The sequence below is a fragment of the Bos javanicus genome, chromosome 25 (assembly GCF_032452875.1).
Source record: "Bos javanicus breed banteng chromosome 25, ARS-OSU_banteng_1.0, whole genome shotgun sequence".
NCBI lineage: Eukaryota > Metazoa > Chordata > Mammalia > Artiodactyla > Bovidae > Bos > Bos javanicus.
The window spans coordinates 36,642,647-36,666,007 of NC_083892.1; the positions used below are offsets into that span (position 1 = coordinate 36,642,647).

Genomic DNA, 23,361 nt, shown 5'->3' on the forward strand with positions numbered 1-23,361 from the left:
AATATCAATAGATAAATATGCAGACACCGTGAACTTGGGCAAACTCTAGGAGATAGTGAGGCACAGGGAGGCCTGGTGTGCTACAGTCCACGGAGTCGCAAAGAGTCCAAAATGACTTAGCGACAGAACAACAACAAATGCAGACACCAGAGAAATAAGTGCTTACTGTTAGTTTGGATTCTTTTCCACTGCACCACCTGGGAATGGAGGTAAATGATTTGATGCTTATGCTTTGGGCAAAACCTCCTGAGAAGAGGAGAGAAGACAATCATGCGAAGGCTTCACCTTCCCCCCTCTCTCCAGGTATCATCACTCACCTTATTGGGGAAAGTCGCATCAATCTCCTCCTGCAGCTTCTGCTGGACATCAGGGTGAGTGGCCAATTCATATATAATGAAGGAAAGAGAAGTGCTAGTGGTCTCATAGCCAGCAAAAATAAAGATAATACTCTGGGCCATGAGTTCTTGGTCAGACAGAGCTAAAAAGAAAGTCAAGACATTTTAGGTAAAGCATGGCAATGTAAAAATCACAGTTTAGATGATGAGACATTCCAGTGAAACTCCCAAACCCCTAGGGGAAATCAGGTAAAAGTAATTTCGAGTCAAACTGAGAGCAATTTCCACTCTGTGTCTGCCTCACAGAGCCAAGAAAAAGCCAAGAACTGTCTTAATTGAGTTTTTCCCAGGTCTATACTATTCTTGGCCCTCTGTTCCTGGCAATTTCACGCCCCCACCAACACAGCTGGGTATTTCAAGAGATAGCACTTCTAACTTTACAGTGTTATCAGCATGTCCCTTAGAGAGCTGTAAAAGAACTTTAGCTCCAAGTAAAATGGAGCAGCATTCCCTTCTAGAATATTTTAAATTATTCTAGTTAAGGTTCAGCTTGATTTAAGAGATTTATGATACTAAGGCTATATGATATGGGAAATTGAATTATATTTTATCAAAACATTTCCAGGAACATGAGAGTACAATACTGGGCTACAGTTAAACTCTTGCTACTAAAAGAGTGGTCCATGGACCAGCAGCATGAGCAGGATCCAGAAGCCTAATACAAATTCAAAACTATGGAAACAACACATGAATTTTCGTGAGATGTGGAGATGTATGTGAACAACGTAGCCTGAGAAGCATGGATTATGCCCTTGAGAGGCACCAGGTAATACAAGACCTGGGGCACAAGCCTTCAAGGGGTGATCGAGATATGTATAGAAGCTACAGAAATCAACAAAAAGCTTAAAGAGTTGTGATGATCCTAGTCTAATCAGTGACATTAAAATAGCAGAAGAAAGAATGTGTGCATATAAGGACATAGGCCAGTGTGAAATATAGAAAAATTAGGTCCAGGGAGTAGAATTAGCAATGCTGATTCAACTCTGGCCTGAAGGTCATCCTCTCAGTATACATCCCCCCTTTCTGCTCTTCTTTATTCTTACCAAACAGCCCTGTGATTATACACTGGTCTCCATTTTTATTTTCTCCCAAGAGATCAAGCATGCTCAGGCTCTCAGCTATTTGATGGGACTGAAGTAGGATCTTTGTTACTTAGAGCACTCAACTCAACGTGGTACCTGCCCCAACCAACTGACTAACAATAAAAGCAATATAAAATGAGTGTAATAAAGATTTAGACAGTTCTAGTTCCCCAATGATGTTATGTGTGATGTTATCGTGGATAAATTCAACCATCAAATTCATTCCCCAGTTAGCATAAACCACAAAATACTCAAAGTTTAGAGTTGTGCTGTCTAACATATGAGTCTTCAAGTTTTAATTAATTAAAATTAAATACAACTTATCATTCAGGTTACAGTAGCACTAGTCACATGTCATGAGACTTCCCTGGTGGCTCAGATAGTAAAGCGTCTGCCTACAATGCGGGAGACCCAGGTTCAGTCCCCGGGTTGGGAGGATCTCCTGGGGAAGGAAATGGCAACCCAATCCAGTATTCTTGCCTGGAAAATCCCATGGATGGAGGATCCTGGTAGGCTACAGTCCATGGGTCACAAAGAATCGGACACAACTGAGTGACTTCACATTCACTCACTCAGTGTCATGTCAGAGACTTATGTCTAGTGATTACTATATTGAACAGAGCAGATATCGAATATTTCCTTCATCACAGAACATTGTATTGAATAATGTACTTGGAAAAATGATAAATGATAATAATAGATAGATAGAAGTAGTGTACACACAGGAATAGACATATTGAGAATGGGCTGGAATCAGTTTATCCCTGTTTTCAAGAACCAACTTTATAAAATTAATAATTTTGTGAGGTTATCACAAGTTATCACAAATTTTGTGAAGTTATCAATCCATTGGTAGCTTCAAATTAATCATATATGAGTATTCATGTCATGGAATTAAAACACACCAGGGTCTTTTTGTTTGAGAGAGAGCATGTTTATATAAGTGATTTGAGGTAGATACAGAAATCTTTTTTATTTTTACACCTGGGTAAAAGTAGTTAATGTTCTGAAAGTTGTCCACTGATGATCTAGAAGCAAAGAAACCCTAGTAGCAATTTCGAGAGCCCAAATTTTGGGTTCTAAATACCATTTCTCACTAAATGGAACCAGAACTTCTTAGAGAAATGGCTGATTCCAGGGGAAATAGAAGAGAAAGCTAGGATGCCTTGCATTAGGAAGTGAGGAAGTTCTTAGAAAATGATAAGTGAAAAGGATACAGGATACTCTGTATACCACAGTGGTGACACACATCATTATACATTTATCAAAACCCATAGAATGTACAATACCAAGATTGGACCCAGGTGTGAACTATTGTCTTTGGGTGATAATAATGTATCAGTGTAGGTTCATTGATTATAACAAGTGTATCACTCCAGTATGGACTTGAGATATTGAGGAAGGCTATATGTAGGTGGGGGCAGAATGCATATTGAGAAACCCTGTACTCTTCAATTAAGATTTTTAATTTCTGCCCAAAAAATGGCCTATTGAAAACATTTTTTCAGGAGAAAAAAGTAATACATATATAGGAGCCCACTTGAAAGGGCTCCAGTGTACAAACCTGAGAGAATTTGAGAATCAAAATGAAGAGTGATGTGACACAGTAAGTTAGCTATTCATGAGATATACTGATATAAATAAATAAATGACTGGGAGAGAATGGAGAGCTCTCCCTATGAAAGAACATCAGCTCATAAATACAGAAGAATGATGGGTTTAGAAGGGCATGTTTTAATCATCATAGTAACAATGGTTTCAACCAAAAGCCATCCATGAATGGGTGACATCCATGAATGTCCCGTGGGTGACAACTTGAAGAGGAATAGAATATTTACAGTTTCAAAGTCTTTTCCCAGAAATTACGTGTTAATAACAAAGGGGAAAAAATTATACTTTACAGTAGAGTAAGCTGGTGAAAACAGGTTTAAAAGTGTTCCAAGTTAAGGTCACCAACACTGGGGCAATGTGCCCCCTGATGAATGAAGGGATGAAGCCTTGACGCAAATATTCAGACAGAGGTTCTGACTTGGTGGGTCTAGAGGAGCCTGAGAACTGATATTGGAACCAAGCTCCCCAGAGGTTCAGCTGTAGTGATCCACATCATAACTGACTTCTGGGCATGACATTCTTGTTATCCTTGTCCTTCGAGCTCTGAACAAAGTTGTGCCTGCAAACTTCTAGGAAGTACCACGGTCTATTCTTTCTTTCTGCACGTGTCTTTCTTCAACTTGACCTAAATTCCCATCTGCCTGGAGAACTTCCTGCACATTTTCAGAACTGCCCCCTACCTCTGCGTCTCCCCACTGTGGCCCCTCTGAAGCTCTCCTTGGTTACCTTTATGATTGTCTGTTTCTTTGGAATTCTGGGAGTTAATCATCAGCTGAAGAAAGTCCACACGCGGCTGTAAGCAGAAAGAATTTCTATGAAAGAAAGTTACTTGTGAAGTCATAGACAAATCAGCAGTGCAGTATTTAACCTCTTTCCTGAGAGTATGGCCCCTTATAGAGCAGAAGTCTGACTAGTATTGCCTGAGTCCTCAGTGAACTAACATTCACCTACAGACCTTGGAGAACATGACGTTTCCCAGAGAGAAACCTGCCATCATGTCAGCGCTTTTTGGTCCTCACTCTTTCTGATCTTTTTTTTCTCTGGCTTTTGAAACAGCTTCCTTGCCAAAGAGTTGCCTGCTGTCTCTCCTGTCACACCTGTTTGTTCAGGAGAAAGTCCATAACTTGGATCCTTTTTTTCCTTCCAATTTTAATTCCTAATGAATTACCACACAAATTAATCTCCTCACAGGTGCAAAGTACATTGGCAGCTGTTATTGAAGCATCTTCAAGGCCTTGACCCTTTTCAGTGACATCCTGGGTACAAAACCCTCTGCTCCCCTGACTTGCAGACAAGCTTGTGTCTCAGGCCTCATGGAAGTGAAGGTGGGTTAACCAGCTTGCAGCCTCATGGCCCAGAAAAGACCCCTGCCCATGCCAGACTAGGAGAGGGCTGCAATTTAACACAGAAGTCACTCCACCAACTGACTGATGAGGCTCTTCATTGCACAATCTATAAAATAGGAGTCTTGGAAACAAAGTGGATTCTTTACCAGTATAACATTGAGGAAATTATAATATCAGTAAAATCATTTTTAAACTAATTCTTATCCTTTAACAGTTTATTGAATGGAAGTGATAAAGCTTTTATCTCAACAATGCTTATGCAATGACATATGAGTATGCATTCCTACTATTAAATTTAAACATCACTCTCTGGCTCATTTTCTTATTTCTTTCCCAACCTCCACAATGATATATTAATAACTCCCCAGTTCTAAAATCTATACTTCTCTACCTATCTTTTTAAAACTGCAGAGAAGTACACAAATCATATGTGTGGAGGTAAATACATTTTCAAAAAGTGAACACCCTCATGTAACCACCACCAGATTTTACCTTTTGAGTATCTTTGAGGCGACTTTCTTTTATCTTTTTTACGGATGTTGTCAAAAAATTCACAGCACTTTTTGGAAATATGCTGATATTTAATACTTCAAAGATTGGGATAAGGAATGGAAAGAGTACTGAAGAGAAAACATAAAAGAAAAGCACAGTAAAAAATCAAAATTTACACAGGAAGTATAATTACACAGGAAGTATAATTTGCTCTATCAGAGAAAGATATCAGAATCATTCCCACTGTGACCTTTGCTCAGACTTCCAAGCCAGTGACTGAGCAAAGCCAAGTCCACTTATGGAGTCTTCACTATGGTAGTGAAATCAGTAGTCCCTTCTGCCTTTTGGAATGATCAAGGAAACAGAATTATATTCCTTAACTTGGTAGTTTTTTATCTATTTGATCAGAGTCTCTTTGGATAAACCACAATAGTCTGCTACTCTAATTAACCATTTCATTCAAACAACAATTCAAGATAGAAATAAAACAGTATGTGCCTTTCAACCATAATGGAATTAAATTAAAAATCAATAACAAAAATTGGGAAATTCACAAATAATGGAAATTAAACAATGCACTCCTAAATAACCAATGAGCTGTATACTATATCAAAAATGAAACCAGGAATTACTTTGAAATAAAGAAAAATGAAACTATTACTTACCAAAATGAATGGAATATAGGAAAAACATTGGTCATGGAAAAGTTTAAGGCTATAAATGTATACTTTTATAAAGAACAAAGATCTCAAATCATGAACTTAACTTTCCACCCTAACTCACTGAAAAAAGAAGAGCAAACTCAACCTAAATCTAGACTAAAGAAGAAAGTAATAAAGACAAGAAGATAAATGGATAAGAAAGCTGTGGTACATATACACAATGGAGTATTACCCAGCCATTAAAGAGAACACATTTGAATCAGTTCTAATGAGGTGGATGAAACTGGAGCCTATTATACAGAGTGAAGTAAGGCAGAAAGAAAAACACCAATACAGTATACTAACACATATATATGGAATTTAGAAAGATGGTAACGACAACCCTGTATGCAAGACAGCAAAAGAGACACAGATGTACAGAACAGTCTTTTGGACTCTGTGGGAGAGGAGGGGGGGATGATTTGGGAGAATGGCATGGAAACATGTATAATACCATATAAGAAATGAATTGCCAGTCCAGGTTCGATGCAGGATACCGGAGGCTTGGGGCTGGTGCACTGGGATGACCCAGAGGGATGGTATGGGGAGGGAGGTGGGGGGGGGGTTCAGGATGGGGAACACATGTACACCCGTGGCAGATGCATGTTGATGTATGGCAAAACCAATACTATATTGTAAAGTAAAAAAAAAAAAAAAAAAAAAGACAAGAGTATAAACTAATGAAATAGAGACAATAAGCAAATTTGGAAAACTCAGCAGTGCCCACAGGACTGGAAAAGGTCAGTTTTCATCCCAATCCCAAAGAAAGGCAATGCCAAAGAATGCTCAAACTACCGCACAATTGCACTCATCTCACACGCTAGTAAAGTAATGCTCAAAATTCTCCAAGCCAGGCTTCAGCAATACGTGAACCGTGAACTTCCTGATGTTCAAGCTGGTTTTAGAAAAGGCAGAGGAACCAGAGATCAAACTGCCCACATCCACTGGATCATGGAAAAAGCAAGAGAGTTCTGGTAAAACATCTATTTCTGCTCTATTGACTATGCAAAGCCTTTGACTGTGTGGATCACAATAAACTGTGGAAAATTCTGAAAGAGATGGGAATACCAGACCACCTGACCTGCCTCTTGAGAAACCTATATGCAGGTCAGGAAGCAACAGTTAGAATTGGACATAGAACAACAGACTGGTTCCAAATAGGAAAAGGAGTACGTCAAGGCTGTATATTGTCACCCTGCTTATTTAACTTCTATGCAGAGTACATCATGAGAAACGCTGAGCTGGAAGAAGCACAAGCTGGAATCAAGGTTGCGGGGAGAAATATCAATAACCTCAGATATGCAGATGACACCACCCTTATGGCAGAAGTGAAGAGGAACTAAAAAGCCTCTTGATGAAAGTGAAAGAGGAGAGTGAAAAAGTTGGCTTAAAGCTCAACATTCAGAAAACGAAGATCATGGCATCTGGTCCCATCACTTCATGGGAAATAGATTGGGGAACAGTGGAAACAGTGTCAGACTTGATTTTGGGGGCCTCCAAAATCCCTGAAGATGGTGATTGCAGCCATGAAATTAAAAGACACTTACTCCTGGGAAGGAAAGTTATGACAAACCTAGACAGCATATTAAAAGCAGAGATATTACTTTGCCAACAAAGGTCCATCTAGTCAAGGCTATGGTTTTTCCATTGGTTATGGATGGATGTGAGAGTTGGACTGTGAAGAAAGCTGAGCTCCAAAGAATTGATGCTTTTTAACTGTGGTGTTGGAGAAGACTCTTGCAAGTCCCTTGGACTGCAAGGAGATCCAACCAGTGCATCCCTAAAGGAGATCAGTCCTGGGTGTTCACTGCAAGGACTGATGCTAAAGCTGAAACTCCAATACTTTGGCCACCTCATGCGAAGGAAGAGTTGACTCATTGGAAAAGACCCTGATGCTGGGAGGGATTGGGGGCAGGAGGAGAAGGGGACGACAGAGGATGAGATGGCTGGATGGCATCACCGACTCAATGGACAAGAGTTTGAGTGAACTCCGGGAGTTGGTGATGGACAGGGAGGCCTGGCATGCTGCAATTCGTGGGGTCGCAGAGTTGGACATGACTGAGCAACTGAACTGAACTGAACTAAACCCAAAGAAATCTATAGATTCAATGTAATCCCTATCAAACTACCAATGATATTTTTCACAGAACTAGAACAAATAATTTCACAATTTTTATGGAAACACAAAAGACCCTGAATAGTCAAAGCAATCTTGAGAAAGAAGAATGGATGTGGAGGAATCAACCTTCCTATTTAATAATTTTTAACCTGTGGCGGATTCATTTTGATATTTGGCAAAACTAATACAATTATGTAAAGTTTAAAAATAAAATAAAATTTTTAAAAAAGAGACAAAAAAAAAAAAAAAAAGAAAAATTCAGATTGTCTCTTTCTTTTTGAATTAGTTTCTGTACTTCACATCTTTTAAGGAATTTGTGCACTTCCTCTAAGTTATCTAATTTATTGGTGAACCTTGTTCCTAATATTCCTTTATATCTTTCTCACTTTTAATGTCACCAGTAATCTCTCCTCTTTCATTTTATTGCTACAAATTTGAGTTTTCTCTCTCTTTTTATTTTATTTTTTTGTCAATCTAGCTTAAAAGGGCTTCCCTGAAAGCTCAGATGGTATAGAATCAGCCTGCAATGCAGGAAATCCTGGTTCAATTCCTGAGTTGGGAAGATCCACTGGAGAATGGGTTGGGCTACCCAGTCCAGTATTCTTGGGCTTTCCTTGTGGCTCAGCTGGTAAAGAATCTGCCTCCAATGCGGGAGACCTGGGATCGATCCCTAAGTTGGGAAAATCCCTTGGAGAAGGGAAAGGCTACCCATTCCAGCATTCTGGCCTGGAGAAGTCCATGAACTGTATAGTCCATTGGGTTGCAAAGAGTCAGACACGACAGAGCAACTTTCACTTCACTAGCTTAAAAGTTCTTTTCAAATAATCAGCTTTTGGTTTCATTGATTTTCTCTATTGTTCTTCAGTTCAGTCCCTCGGTTGTGCCTGACTGCGACCACATGAATCCCAGCACACCAGGCCTCCCTGTCCATCACCAACTCCTGGAGTTCACTCAGATTCACATCCATCGAGTCAGTGATGCCATCCAGCCATCTCATCCTCTGTCGTCCCCTTCTCCTCCTGCCCCCAATCCCTCCCAGCATCAGGGTCTTTTCCAATGAGTCAACTCTTCCTTCGCATGAGGTGGCCAAAGTATTGGAGTTTCAGCTTTAGCATCAGTCCTTGCAGTGAACACCCAGGACTGATCTCCTTTAGGGATGCACTGGTTGGATCTCCTTGCAGTCCAAGGGACTTGCAAGAGTCTTCTCCAACACCACAGTTAAAAAGCATCAATTCTTTGGAGCTCAGCTTTCTTCTCAGTCCAACTCTCACATCCATCCATAACCAATGGAAAAACCATAGCCTTGACTAGATGGACCTTTGTTGGCAAAGTAATATCTCTGCTTTTTAATATGCTGTCTAGGTTTGTCATAACTTTCCTTCCCAGGAGTAAGTGTCTTTTAATTTCATGGCTGCAATCACCATCTTCAGGGATTTTGGAGGCCCCCAAAATCAAGTCTGACACTGTTTCCACTGTTCCCCAATCTATTTCCCATGAAGTGATGGGACCAGATGCCATGATCTTCGTTTTCTGAATGTTGAGCTTTAAGCCAACTTTTTCACTCTCCTCTTTCACTTTCATCAAGAGGCTTTTTAGTTCCTCTTCACTTCTGCCATAAGGGTGGTGTCATCTGCATATCTGAGGTTATTGATATTTCTCCCCGCAACCTTGATTCCAGCTTGTGCTTCTTCCAGCCCAGCGTTTCTCATGATGTACTCTGCATAGAAGTTAAATAAGCAGGGTGACAATATACAGCCTTGACGTACTCCTTTTCCTATTTGGAACCAGTCTGTTGTTCTATGTCCAATTCTAACTGTTGCTTCCTGACCTGCATATAGGTTTCTCAAGAGGCAGGTCAGGTGGTCTGGTATTCCCATCTCTTTCAGAATTTTCCACAGTTTATTGTGATCCACACAGTCAAAGGCTTTGCATAGTCAATAGAGCAGAAATAGATGTTTTACCAGAACTCTCTTGCTTTTTCCATGATCCAGTGGATGTGGGCAGTTTGATCTCTGGTTCCTCTGCCTTTTCTAAAACCAGCTTGAACATCAGGAAGTTCACGGTTCACGTATTGCTGAAGCCTGGCTTGGAGAATTTTTTATTTTATTTTATTTTTAAACTTTACATAATTGTATTAGTTTTGCCAAATATCAAAATGAATCCGCCACAGGTATACATGTGTTCCCCATCCTGAACCCTCCTCCCTCCTCCCTCCCCATACCATCCCTCTGGGTCATCCCAGTGCACTAGCCCCAAGCTTCCAGTATCGTGCATCGAACCTGGACTGGTGTCTCGTTTCATACATGATATTTTACATGTTTCAATGCCATTCTCCCAAATCTTCCCACCCTCTCCCTCTCCCATAGAGTCCATAAGACTGTTCTATACATCAGTGTCTCTTTTGCTGTCTTGTACACAGGGTTATTGTTACCATCTTTCTAAATTCCATATATATGCATTATTATACTGTATTGGTGTTTTTCCTTCTGGCTTACTTCACTCTGTATAATAGGCTCCAGTTTCATCCACCTCATTAGAACTGATTCAAATGTTGTCTTTTTAATGGCTGAGTAATACTCCATTGTGTATATGTACCATAGCTTTCTTATCCATTCATCAGCTGATGGATATCTAGGTTGCTTCCATGTCCTGGCTATTGTAAACAGTGCTGCGATGAACACTGGGGTACACGTGTCTCTTTCCTTCTGGTTTCCTCAGTGTGTATGCACAGAAAAATAAATGACCCAATCAAAAAATGGGCCAAAGAACTAAATAGACATTTCTCCAAAGAAGACATACAGATGGCTAACAAACACATGAAAAGATGCTCAACATCACTTATTATCAGAGAAATGCAAATCAAAACCACTATGAGGTACCATTTCACACCAGTCAGAATGGCTGCGATCCAAAAGTCTACAAGCAATAAATGCTGGAGAGGGTGTGGAGAAAAGGGAACCCTCTTACACTGTTGGTGGGAATGCAAACTAGTACAGCCACTATGGAGAACAGTGTGGAGATTCCTTAAAAAACTGGAAATAGAAACGGCTTGGAGAATTTTGAGCATTACTTTACTAGCGTGTGAGATGAGTGCAATTGTGCGGTAGTTTGAGCATTCTTTAGGTAGTATACTCATTTTTACTATACTGATTCTTGTAATCCAAGAACACGGTATATTTCTCCCTCTATTTGTGTCATCTTGGATTTCTTTCATCAGTGTTTAAAAAAATTTTTTTTTACTTCAGCTGTCTCTGATTTTATTTTTTTAATATAAATATATATTTTAATTAGAGGCTAATTACTTTACAATATTGTATTGTTTTGCCATACATTGACATGAATCCACCACGGGTGTACATGTGTTCCCATCCTGAACTCCCCTCCCACCTCCCTCCCCATCCCATCCCTCTGGGTCATCCCAGTGCACCAGCCCCAAGCATCCTGTATCATACATCAAACCTGGACTGGCGATTCATTTCACATATGATAATATACATGTTTCCATGCCATTCTCCCAAATCATCCCACCCTTGCCCTCTCCCACAGAGTCCAAAAGACTGTTCTATACATCTGTGTCTCTTTTGCTGTCTCACATACAGGGTTATAGTTACCATCTTTCTAAATTCCATATATATGCATTATTATACTGTATTGGTGTTTTTCTTTCTGGCTTACTTCACTCTGTATAATAGGCTCCAGTTTCATCCACCTCATTAGAACTGATTCAAATGTATTCTTTTTAATGGCTGAGTAATACTCCATTGTGTATATGTACCACAGCTTTCTTATCCATTCATCTGCTGATGGGCGTCTAGGTTGCTTCCATGTCCTGGCTATTATAAACAGTGCTGCAGTGAACATTGGGGTACATGTGTCTTTTTCATTTCTGGTTTCCTCAGTGTGTATGCCTAGCAGTGGGATTGCTGGGCCATATGGCAGTTCTATTTCCACTTTTTAAAGGAATCTCCACATTGTTCTCCATAGTGGTTGTACTAGTTTACATTCCCACCAACAGTATAAGAGGGTTCCCTTTTCTCCACATCCTCTCCAGAATTTATTGCTTGTTGACTTTTGGGTCGCAGCCATTCTGACTGGTGTGAAATGGTACCTCATAGTGGTTTTGATTTGCATTTCTCTGATAATGAGTGATGTTGAGCATCTTTTCAATATCATCAGTGTTTTATAGTTTTCTGTATACAGGACTTTTGTTTCTTTAGGTAAATTTATTCCTAACTATTTTATTCTTTTTGATGCAAGATGAATGGGATTGTTTCCTTAATTTCCCTTTCTGATTTTTCATTGTTAATATATAGGAATGCAAGGGATTTCTGTGAATTAATTTTATATCCTGAGACTTTACTATATTCATTTCTGGTGCATCTTTAGGGTTTTGTATGTAGAGGATCATGTCATCTGCAAACAGTGTGAATTTTACTTCTTCTTTTCCCACCTGGATTCCTTTTATTTCTTTTTCTTCTCTGATTGCTATGGCTAGGACTTCCAAAACTGTGTTGAATAGTGGTGGTGAAAATAGAGACCCTTGTCTTGTTCCTGATTTTAGAGGAAATGCTTTCAAAGGAATCTTGAGGAAGAAGAATGGAACTGGAGGAATCAACCTTCCTGACTTCAGACTATACTGAAAGAAGGTGAGAGTATTAGTTGCTCAGTCCTGTCCAACTTTTTGTGGCCCCATGGTGTATAGTTTTTCTAGGCTTCTCTGTCCATGGGATTCTCCAGGCAAGAATACTGGAGTGGGTTGCCATTTCTTTCACCAGGGGATCTTCCAAACCCAGGAACTGAACCCAGGTCTCCTGCATTGTATGCAGAGTCTTTCCTGTCTAAGCCACCAGAGAAGACTATACTACAAAGCTATAGTCATCAAGACAGTATGGTACTGGCACAAAGACAGAAATCAATGTAGGTCAATGGAACAAATTAGAAAGTCCAGAGGAACATCCATGTACCTATGGACAACTTATCTTTGACAAAGGAGGCAAAAATATACCATGGAAAAAAGACAATCTCTTCAACAACTGGTGGTGGGAAAACTGGTTCACTATGTGTAAAAGAATGAAACTAGAGCACTTTCTGACACCATACACAAAAATAAACTCAAAATGTATGAAAGGCCTAAATAGAAGACCAGAAACTATAAGTAGAGGAAAACTAAGGCAGAACACTCTCTGACATAAATCACTCCAAGATCCTCTATGACTGGCCTCTAAGAGTAATGGAAATAAAAACAAAAATTAACAAATAGAACTTAATTAAACTTAAAAACTTTTGCAAAATGAAGGAAACTATAATGAAGGTGAAAAGACAGCCCTCAGAATGGGAGAATATAATAAAAACAAATGAAGCAACTGACAAATAATTAATCTCCAAAATATATAAGCAGCTCATGCAGCTCAATATCAGGAAAATGAAGAACCCAATCAAAAACTGGGCAAAAGACCTAAACAGACATTTCTCCAAAGAAGACATACAGATGGCTAATAAAACATGAAAGGATGTTGAACTTCACTCATTATTAGAGAACTGTAAATCAAAACCACAATGAGGTATCATCTCACACCAGTCAGAATATCCATTATCAAAAAGTCTACAAACAATAAAGCTGGAGAGGGTGTGGAGAAAAGGAAACTCTCATAAACTGTTGATGTGAATGCAAACTGGTACAGCCACTATGGAGAACAGTGTGGAGATTCCTTTAAAAACTGAAAATAGAATTGCCATACCACCCAGCAGTCCCACTGCTGGGTATACACCCTGAGGAAACCAGAACTGAAAGAGACACATGTACCCCCATGTTCATGGCAGCACTATTTATAATAGCTAGGACAGGGAAACAACCTAGATGTCTGTCAGCAGAGAATGGATAAGGAAATTATGGTACATATACACAATTGAATATTACTTACTATAAAAATAAATGCATTTGAGTCAGTTATAATGAGGTGGATGATCCTGGAACCTACTATACAAAGTGAAATAAGTCAGAAAGAGAAAGAAAAATACTGTATACTAATGCATATATATGGAATTTAGAAAGAAGGTACTGACAGTTCTACATGCAGGGCAGCAAAAGAGACAGATATAAAGAAGAGACTTTTGGACCAAGTGGGAGAAGGCAAGGGTGGGATGATTTGAGAGAATAGCACTGAAACATGTGTATTATCATATGTAAAATAGATGACCAGTGCAAGTTCGATGCATGAATCAGGGCACCCAAAGCTGGTGGTCTGGTATAACCCAAAAGGATAGGGTGCGGAGAGGTATAGAAGGAGGATTCAGTATGGGGTGGACACATGTATACCCGTGGCCAATTCATGTTGATGGATGACAAAAACCTCACAATACTGTAAAGTAATTATCCTCCAATTAAAATTAATTAATTAATTGGAAAAAATATTAAACAGAAACTACTCAAAAAGAAATAGACAATGTGAATAGACCTATAAGAAATACAAAGTTTCATCTGATAATCAAGAAACTACCCACAATTTGACAATGAAAAGCTCAGGCGCAGATGGTTTCAATGCTGAATACTACTCAAATAATTAAAGAATTAATACCAATTTTTCACTAACTCATCCAACAAATAGAAGATGACAGAATACTTTGAAGGTCATTCTTCAGAATCAGTATTAACTTGGTGTGAGAAACAGAGTAAGATAGTAGAGGAAAAAAAAAAAAACTACAGATCAATGTGTCTTATGACCATGGATACACAAATCCTCAAGGGAATACTAGCAAACTGAATCTACTAATATATACAAAGATGTATACATCATATATAAGTACACTTCATCCCAGGAATGCAAGGTTATATAATATGCCATTTCAACAGAGAAAAAAAACAATGACCACACAATTATCTAATATGTGCATAAGAACCATGTGACAAAAATCCAATACACACTTGTGATTTTAAAAACTCTCAGAAAACAGGAACAGAAGGGTCTTTCATCAACCTGATAAAAGGAATCTATGAAAAACCCATAGTTAACAACTTACGTAAACCCATGCTACTGCTAAGTCACTTCAGTCGTGTCCGACTCTGTGCGACCCCACAGATGGCAGCCCACCAGGCTCCCCTGTCCCTGGGATTCTCAAGGCAAGAACACCGGAGTGGGTTGCCATTTCCTTCTCCAATGCATGAAAGTGAAAATTGAAAGTGAAGTTGCTCAGTCGTGTCTGACTCTTAGCAACCCCATGGACTGCAGCCCACCAGGCTCCTCCGTCCATGGGATTTTCCACGCGAGAGTACTGGAGTGGAGTGCCATTGCCTTCTCCAACGTAAACCCATAGATAACACTAATACTTAACAGTGAAAAACTGGATGATTTCTCTAACATTAAGAATAAGACAAGGAAGCCTTTTTCACCACTTCTACTCAGAACTGTACCTGACATTCTAACCAAAAGAATTAATCAAGAAAATTAAAGAAACATATCCATATAGGAAATGAAGACTAAAATTCTATCATCAGATAACATGATCTTGTACACAGTGAATCCTAAGGAAGTCACTAAAAACCTATTAGAACTAATAAACAAGTTCAGTCAGGTTTCAAGATACAAGATCAAAATACAAAATCAATTGTATTTCTTTACATTGCAAAAAATAATCTGAAAGTCACATTGAAAAAACACTCAATTTATAATAACATCAAAAAGAATAGAATAAGTAGGAATTAAATAAAAGATGTAAAATTTACACTCTAAAGAGCACAAAACCTTGTTGAACTAAATTAAAGAAGACGTAAGTAAATGAAAAACATGCCATGATCGTGAATCAGAACATTTACACTGTCAAGATGGCAAATCGACTGATACAAGGCATTTCCTTTCAGGACTCTAGCTGACCTCTTTGAAGAAATTGACTATCTTAGATTAAATTCATATGAAATTGCAAGGGGCTCAGAGAAGACAAAACATTCCTGAAAAAAATAATAAAGTTATAAAGACTCACATTTCCTGATTTTAAGACTTATCATAAAGTGACATTAATCAAGGCAAAGTGGTTCTGGCCTAAGGATGGATATACAGATTCATGGAACAGAGTTTTGAGTGCAGAAATATGCCCACATGCCTATGGTCAACTGAACACTGAAACTGTTTCCAAGACCACTCAATGGAGACAAAACAGTCTTTTCAATAAGTGGTGCTGAGACAACAGGATAGCTATAGGCAAATTACACCAGGAGTATTGATTTAAGTAATAACTGAAATTTGTACCTTTTGACCACCATCGTCCAATTCTATCTCCCAAACCCTATCTTTGGTAGTCAAAAATCTGACATCATTTTTCTATGAGTTCGGATTTCTTCCTTTGATTCAACATGTAAGTGTTTGTTTTTCTCTGTCTGACTTATCTCACTAAGCATAATTGCCAGGAGCCAGCACGGGAGTCCCCACCCATAACAAGGTTATGTGGGAGAGTTCTGGAGGGCAAGGCGAGCCAGAACTTGAGGGGTGCCCCTCTGGGCCTGCCTGAGCGTCTACCCTAAAACCAGAGTCTGCCTGCTTTACTGCTTTGTGCTCTCACCTACACCTCTGACTTTACGGGGGCTGTCCCCCACCACCATCTCTCTCTCTGAAAAAGAGTTAACTTACAGCTCCAGTTAATAAAGTTCCTGGGTGTGACAAGAGTGTTTTAGTTCACAAACCCCTCAGATGGCTCTCTAACTTGCCTGACGGGTTTACCCAGACTCCTACAGCTATGCATACAATTGTTTACAGTCTCCCAGCCTCGAGAGGCACGGGAAGCTTAAGATATTCAAATAGTATAGAGCTTCTCGGAAAGTTAGAAATTGTCAGAATAGAACTAGTAGAAGATTTTATTGTTGAGCCAATGCTTGCTGCCAAGTTTCCACATCCCCTGTATTGTATCCTTGGAATTGTATTAATTAATATAGTTGGTATGTAGAAAAAATAAGTAGTGGCCTTGGTGTTAACAACTTTAGACCCTTAAGGTAATAAATTCTTTCCTTTGTTGTAAATCCATTGCACCTTTGCCCTATAGGAATGCAACTTTATCTAACACCTTCGGAGGATGGCGCCAACTTTAAAATAATTACTCTTAGAGAAAATAAGTCTTATGGTTGACAAACCTTTGTCAGAGTCATAAAATGTTAACAGGCCTTCTGGCCAGAGGATGATGTAAATCACCTAAACCATTTGTATACGATAAATTTACAGAAAAGAAAGCCTGGTCTCAATAAGGATCAAAGACTGCTGATTTTGCATGATTTCACATCTCCTATTATCCTCTATGTGGAACTTAGGGTATAAAAGCCCCTGTTGAAAATAAAGCTACGGGCCTTGCTCACTGAAGCTTGGTCTCCCTGTGTCATTCTTTCTTGTTTCCTTTTCCTCCTTTTCTCTTCTGTTCTTCCTTCATGCCAAAATAATTTGGAGCAGGGGGGTCCTCTGCGACCACTTATTTGCCTGGGCTTCTAAGACCTACTCGAGAAGGTGCCTAAGGTGGGGCACCTTCCGCTATTCGAGAGGGCGCCTGCGGCCTCCGTGGTCAGAGCAAGTTTGGTGTCATGAACTTTATTGATTTCCCACGTAAACCAGTTATTATTGAGCATCTAATAAATCTCTCAGCCTTTGCTATCCCTTAATCGCCAACGCCGTCATCCTGAGGGAATCCCTGGATCCAACCCGGGCTGGACCCCGGCACATAATACCCTCCATTGAGGTCCAGACACATTGCTGCAAATGGCAGGATTTCCTTCCTTTTCATGGCTGAATAGTATTCTGGTGTGTGTGTATGTGTGGTGGGGGTGGGGGGGTATATACACCACATTTTCCCTCTACATTTATCCATCCATGGACACTTAGCTTGTAAAAACCATTGTATTGTATATTTTAAATCAGTGAATTGATGGTATTGAATTATATCTCAATAACCTTGTGAAAAAGAAGGAAGGAAGGGAGGGAAGGAGGAAGAGGGGAAGAAAGAACAAGAGGGAAGAAGGGATGGAGGGAGAAATACAGAAAAAGAAATGTAGTAGGACACTTACCTACTGAAAGTAGAAATGGATCAAGGATATCAAATCTTAAGAGCTTCTTAGCATTCTCCACAAAGGGATCTTGTGGGTTGCCAAGGGAATCAATATTCACTCCAAATGATGTGCTAGTAATCACATCCATGCTGTAGGCCCCAAAGACCCTGAGTAGAGAAAGATAAACACAGACAATTACAATCGGGACCAGTTGACTATCCATATCCAACACAGTTAACAAGAAAATCATATAAAATCAGATGCCCAGGCAAGACAGGTCAAGAGCCACACTCTCTCAGAACCACCTGCTGGATCATGGAAGACTGTCTGCTACTATCACTCGCTCCTGAGGTGTGTATGAGTGTGAATGATGCAACTGCCCCTGTGCTGGGGGGACGGGGACACTAAGGCAAGTTAGACCCCCCCCCCTCAAACTCAAGGAGCTCAGTCACAGAAGGACAGAACCCATAATCTGACAAAGTACATAGTGTGCTTTGACTATGGGCAGTAAAAGGTGTATATGGACTGTGTCTGAGCAGAGCAAAGGGAGCAAATTCACTCTTCCTGGGGAGTCAAGAAAGGGGACATTGATCTGGGTCTCACCTCACCACAGAATTGTGCTCAGAGCTGATGCCCCTTTAGTGCAAAAGCAGAGTTGATATACAATATCACATAGTTTCAGGTGTAGAAGGACGATTTTAAATACTCCATTTAAAGTTATTATTAAATATTGACTACATTCCTTGTTATGTACAGTCTATCCCTGTAGCACAATTACGTTATACATTGCAATTTGTACCTTTTAATCATCTGTCCTATCTTGCACTCCCCTTCCTACTTCCCACTGGTAACCACCACTTTGTTTTCTACACTGTGAGTCTGTTTCTGTTTTGTTATATTGATATTTATTCATTTTATTTTTAGATTCCACGTACAAATGATAACATGCAACTTTGTCATTCTCTAACTTATTTCACTAAGCATGATACCCTCTAGGTCCATACATGCGGTAAATGGCACAGTGTCATTCTTTTTTATGGTTCAGTAGTATTTCTTGTGGGGGTGCCTGTGTACACACATGTGCTGCATCTTCTTTAAGCATTCATCTACTGACAGATACTTATGCTGCTTCCGTATCTTGGCTTTGTAAATAAAGCTGATACAAACATTGGGGTGCATGTATCTTTTCAAATTAGTATATTCATTTTCACTGGATGTATACTCAGGGTGGAACTGCTGGATCATATGACAGTTCTTAGCTTCCTGGGTGGCTCAGTGGTAAAGAAACTGCCTGCAATGCAGGAGATTTGGGTTCGATCGCTGGGTCAGGAAGATCCCCTGCAGAAGGGAATGGCTACCCAATCCAGTATTCTTGCCTGGGAAATCCCATGGGCAGAGGAGCCTGGGGGCTACAGTCTGTGGGGTCACAGAGAGTGGGACATGACGGAACACAGACAATAGTTCTCTTTAAGCTTTTGGAGAACCTCCATACGGTTTCTCACAGCGTCTGCATCAGTTTACAGTCCACCAACCTTGTACCAGGGTTTCCTTTTCTCCACATCCTCACCCAAACTTACAGGTGTTGGCTGGTTTTGTGATTTTGATATGCATTTCTCTGATGATTTGCAATGTTGAACATCTTTTCAATTGTATATCTTCGCTTGAAAAAAATGTCTATTAAGATCTTCTGCTCATTTTTCACTGGGTTGTTTGTTATTTAGATATTGAGTTGTATGAGACATTTACATATTTTGGGTACTAATCTCTTATCATCACATCATTTGCAAATTATTTCTCCCATCTATTTATTAGGCTGTCTTTTCATCTTATCAATATTTTACTTCACTGTGTAAAAGACTTATAAGTTCAATTAGATAAAAGTAAAAAATTAGGTCATTTGTTTACTTTTGCTCTTGTTTTCTTTGCCTTAAGAGTTAAATCCAAAAACATATTGTTATGATTTATGTCAAAGAGCATTCTGCCTATTGTTTCTTCTATGTTTTTATGGTTTCCAGACTTACATTTAGATCTTTAATCTATTTTGAGTTAGCTTTTCTATAGGGTATGAGAAAATGTTCTATTTTCATTCTTTTACATGTAGTTGTCCAGTTTTCCCAGTATACTTATTGAAGAGACTGTCTTTTCTCCATTGTATAGTCTTGCTTTCTTTATCATAGATTAATTGACTCTAAGTACATGAGTTTATTTTGGGCCTATCAATTTTATTCAATTTATATGTGTCTCTTTTGTGCCAGTACTCTCTAAAATCAGGAAAAGACAAGGATGCCCACTCTTCCACCTTCTATTCAATATACTATGGGAAGTCCTAGCCATAGGAATCAGACAAGAAAAAGAAATAAAGGGCATCCTAATTGGAAGGGAACGTGTAAAACTATTACTATTCGCAGATGAAACAATATTTTATATAGGCAACTCTGAAGTTCCACCAAAACTCTACAATAAATAAATTCAGTAAAGTGGCAGGTACATGATTAATTTGTAGAAATCTAGGTTCTTTTCTATACAGTAATAAAGAACAATCAGAAAGGGAAAATAATAAAACAATCCTGTTTAAAATCACATTAAAAAGAATAAGACACTGAGGAATAAACTTAACCAGGGAGGTGAAAGACCTATACTATGAAAACTATAAAACAATGAAGGAAACTGAAGGTGATACACGAAACGGAAAGATGTTACATGTACATGGATAAGAACAATTAATATTGCCTAAATGTCCATATTACCCAAAGCAATCTATAGATCTAGCATGATCCCTATCAAAATACCTGTGTTACTTTACACAGAACTAGAACAAATTATCCTCAAGTTTATATGGAACCATACAAGACCATAAATAGCCAAAGCAATCTTGAGAAAACCAACAGAGATGGAGGTATCATGCTTCCTGACTTAAGACCAAACTGTGTATTTTTGTCTCCCAGAATATCCAAGGTGACACTTAAGCAGATAAGTTAATCCTGGCTCATGTACACAGAAGATACCTTCTGATATTTTGATGAGCCAACACTCATTTTTAAGTGGCCGGCCAGTCGGAGTTGTAACACCATACACCTACTTCTGTCTGGTCACTAGAGTAACTCAGAAATAGGAGTTTGGCTCCAAGGCAGGAAACACAAGGGTCTCAGTGGAGCTCAGAGGACCAGCAGCTTCACCCCTACTTACTCTTTCATGTCGACGGACGTGCCTTTCTCTGCTTCCTTCCTCAGGTTCCTCACCAACACATCTCCATACTTCCCAATGATAGGGAACATCTAGACACAAAACACAACAGCACTGGAAGTTAAATGTGGAGACTCAAGTTTTAGAAGAACTTTTCAAGGGCATGGAGGTTTAAGTGACATTTTATTATGAATCTGACGAGGTCTCTTCTAGGATGGGAAGATAAAAACCATTTTAGGAAACTCAAATTTGGCACACCACTCCTTGGACAGGGATATGAATTTATTTTCTACCTTATTCTTTAAGTTGCTCATGGAAAACCCTTTTCTTTTACCTCCTTGAGCTTCCCACTGGTGAAGGTTGGAGACAGCAATGTCCGTATTCTCTTCCATTGTTCATCCTCAGCCACAGAAACAGCATTTTTCATAACTCCCATTGGACCAAAAACCTAGAGTTGAAAGCAAATTTAACCCTACCTAAGTGTTGGAAGTCTCAACAGTTGTGGAAAATTTCTTAATAATTTGGGAACAATGTATTCAACAAATCTTTAGTGACTATCTACGTAGTACCAGGCCCTATGCTAGATGAACAATAAACTTTATCCTGAATATCTAGGTTCTGTGAATGTGGAAGAGACATTCAGCCACTTGATGTGGTTTCCAGCCTTCATATTCCAATCTCCTTTTAAACGCAAATGACCCATGTAGTACAGAAAGGGTTCTTCCAGGGGGATAGAAGGGAATAAGATCTTGTTCATCTTCTTGGGCTATGCAGAGAAGAAAGGGATTGGTGACAGCCAGCCAGATAGCCTTGACAGACTGCATTTTGCCTCAGATTATTTCTGTCTTTACATATATTTACAGCCTGATCAACTGGAAAAAGGAATGTGCTGAATTGATGGGGCTTTTTAAGTAGTACTAATTACACAAAAGTTTATGAAACTATTTCAAATTCTGAAAATAATTGTGCAATGACATGGAAAACATTTTCCCCTACATTTTCCCCCAGGAATAGAAGGGGGAAGAAGACAACTCTATTTCTCAGCTTGGGACAGACGTATGAAGCCAGCCTGTTTGAAAATCTCCTCAATCTTTCAAATTTATATTTTGTTTTAAAATAGATTGCTCCAACACTCATTCATGATAAAACACACAAAACAGGAAGACAAAAAAATTTCCTCAACTTGATAAAGAGCATCTACAAAAAGACCTACAGCTAATATCACTTTATGATGAAATACCAAAGTGACATCTCCAAGATAGGAGACTCGTCACCAGAGTAGGAGACTCCAGATTTTGTTGTCTCACAATTAGACAGCCCACAGTAAATGAAAATAGGTTTAAAAAGGTCAACAATACAACAGAGCACACTTGAAAACAGCTCACAAAAAAAGTAAGGAGAAGAGTTGCATATTGTTTGCATCATCCCTTCCCTTAGGCCAGCACCTCTCAGCAGCAAGAGGAAATTCCCCAGCTTGAGACATTTTCCCTTGCTGGAAAAAAGAGAAAAAATGACTAAAAGAGACAACAGGATCAGTGACCAGTTTCTCCAGCCTTTCAGAACATTGCACAAATGACCTGCTTTGCTTTCACCCTTCCCAGAGAAGAGCAGAGCCGAGACATCTAGAGACAACTAGGAACAAAGAAGAAGGGCAGGGACTACCAGTGTCAACCACGCAGCAGGAGTGACTATGGTTCTCTGTATCCTCCTCTGCAGAAAACCCCAGAAACTTTGCTATGACGAAACCAAGTGCCAGCATAGTCATTGAGCAACCTCTGAAAATTTTGGTGCTGATCACTCCCCAGGGTTCTACATTAGCAGACTCCAGTGCCCTAAGTCCTATCTTCCCCCTCAACCCCCAAAAGAGCTGCTCCAGCCAGTGATGCCCTGAGACCCAGGATTCACACTGGCTGCCAGCCCCGATCTTTTTGGCTGGGCATGTGCAAAACCCCATCCCAGACCCCTGCAGCTGCTCTATACTACATCAGTGGAAAGCGGTAGGTATAATGTGCTTTTGTAGCTACACAAACATACACACACAGCTATCTGTCTTTATCTGTATTTATCTGTCATCTGCCTATATCATCTGACCTGTTATCATCTATCTACATACCAAAGTGTGGATGTACACTGATAATTTAGTTGGTGACTCCGCAGGGTTTAGTCTAGTTTCTCAGTCTCTGAACCTGTGACTTCTTCTCCAATGGTGAGAATGCCAGCTTCCATCATCCTTTCTATATTATTACTTGATCAATCCTCCTTTATGTACCCAATCCACAATGCATCCCTTTCCACTCACGATGCCCTCTCACCCTACGAGCCACCACCACAAGTGAGTATTTTGGTTTCCCTTACCAGTGAAAGTGAAAGGGGCTTCCCTGATAGCTCAGTTGGTAAAGAATCTGCCTGCAGTGCAG

General features: G+C 39.5%; 1 protein-coding gene across 2 annotated transcripts in view; it reads right to left on the reverse strand.

Annotated features, from left to right (window-relative positions):
• The window catches only part of LOC133238935 (cytochrome P450 3A24-like), a 42,768-nt gene that overhangs the window by 7,479 nt on the left and 11,928 nt on the right, over positions 1-23,361 (reverse strand). For both annotated transcript variants that reach the window (XM_061402598.1, XM_061402599.1), the window contains 6 exons: positions 21,279-21,392; positions 20,948-21,036; positions 17,780-17,928; positions 4,927-5,054; positions 3,815-3,881; positions 318-478 (listed from right to left, as the gene is read on the reverse strand). In XM_061402598.1, coding sequence (XP_061258582.1) covers positions 318-478; positions 3,815-3,881; positions 4,927-5,054; positions 17,780-17,928; positions 20,948-21,036; positions 21,279-21,392 — 708 coding nt within the window. The remainder of the gene's footprint in view (positions 1-317; positions 479-3,814; positions 3,882-4,926; positions 5,055-17,779; positions 17,929-20,947; positions 21,037-21,278; positions 21,393-23,361) is intronic.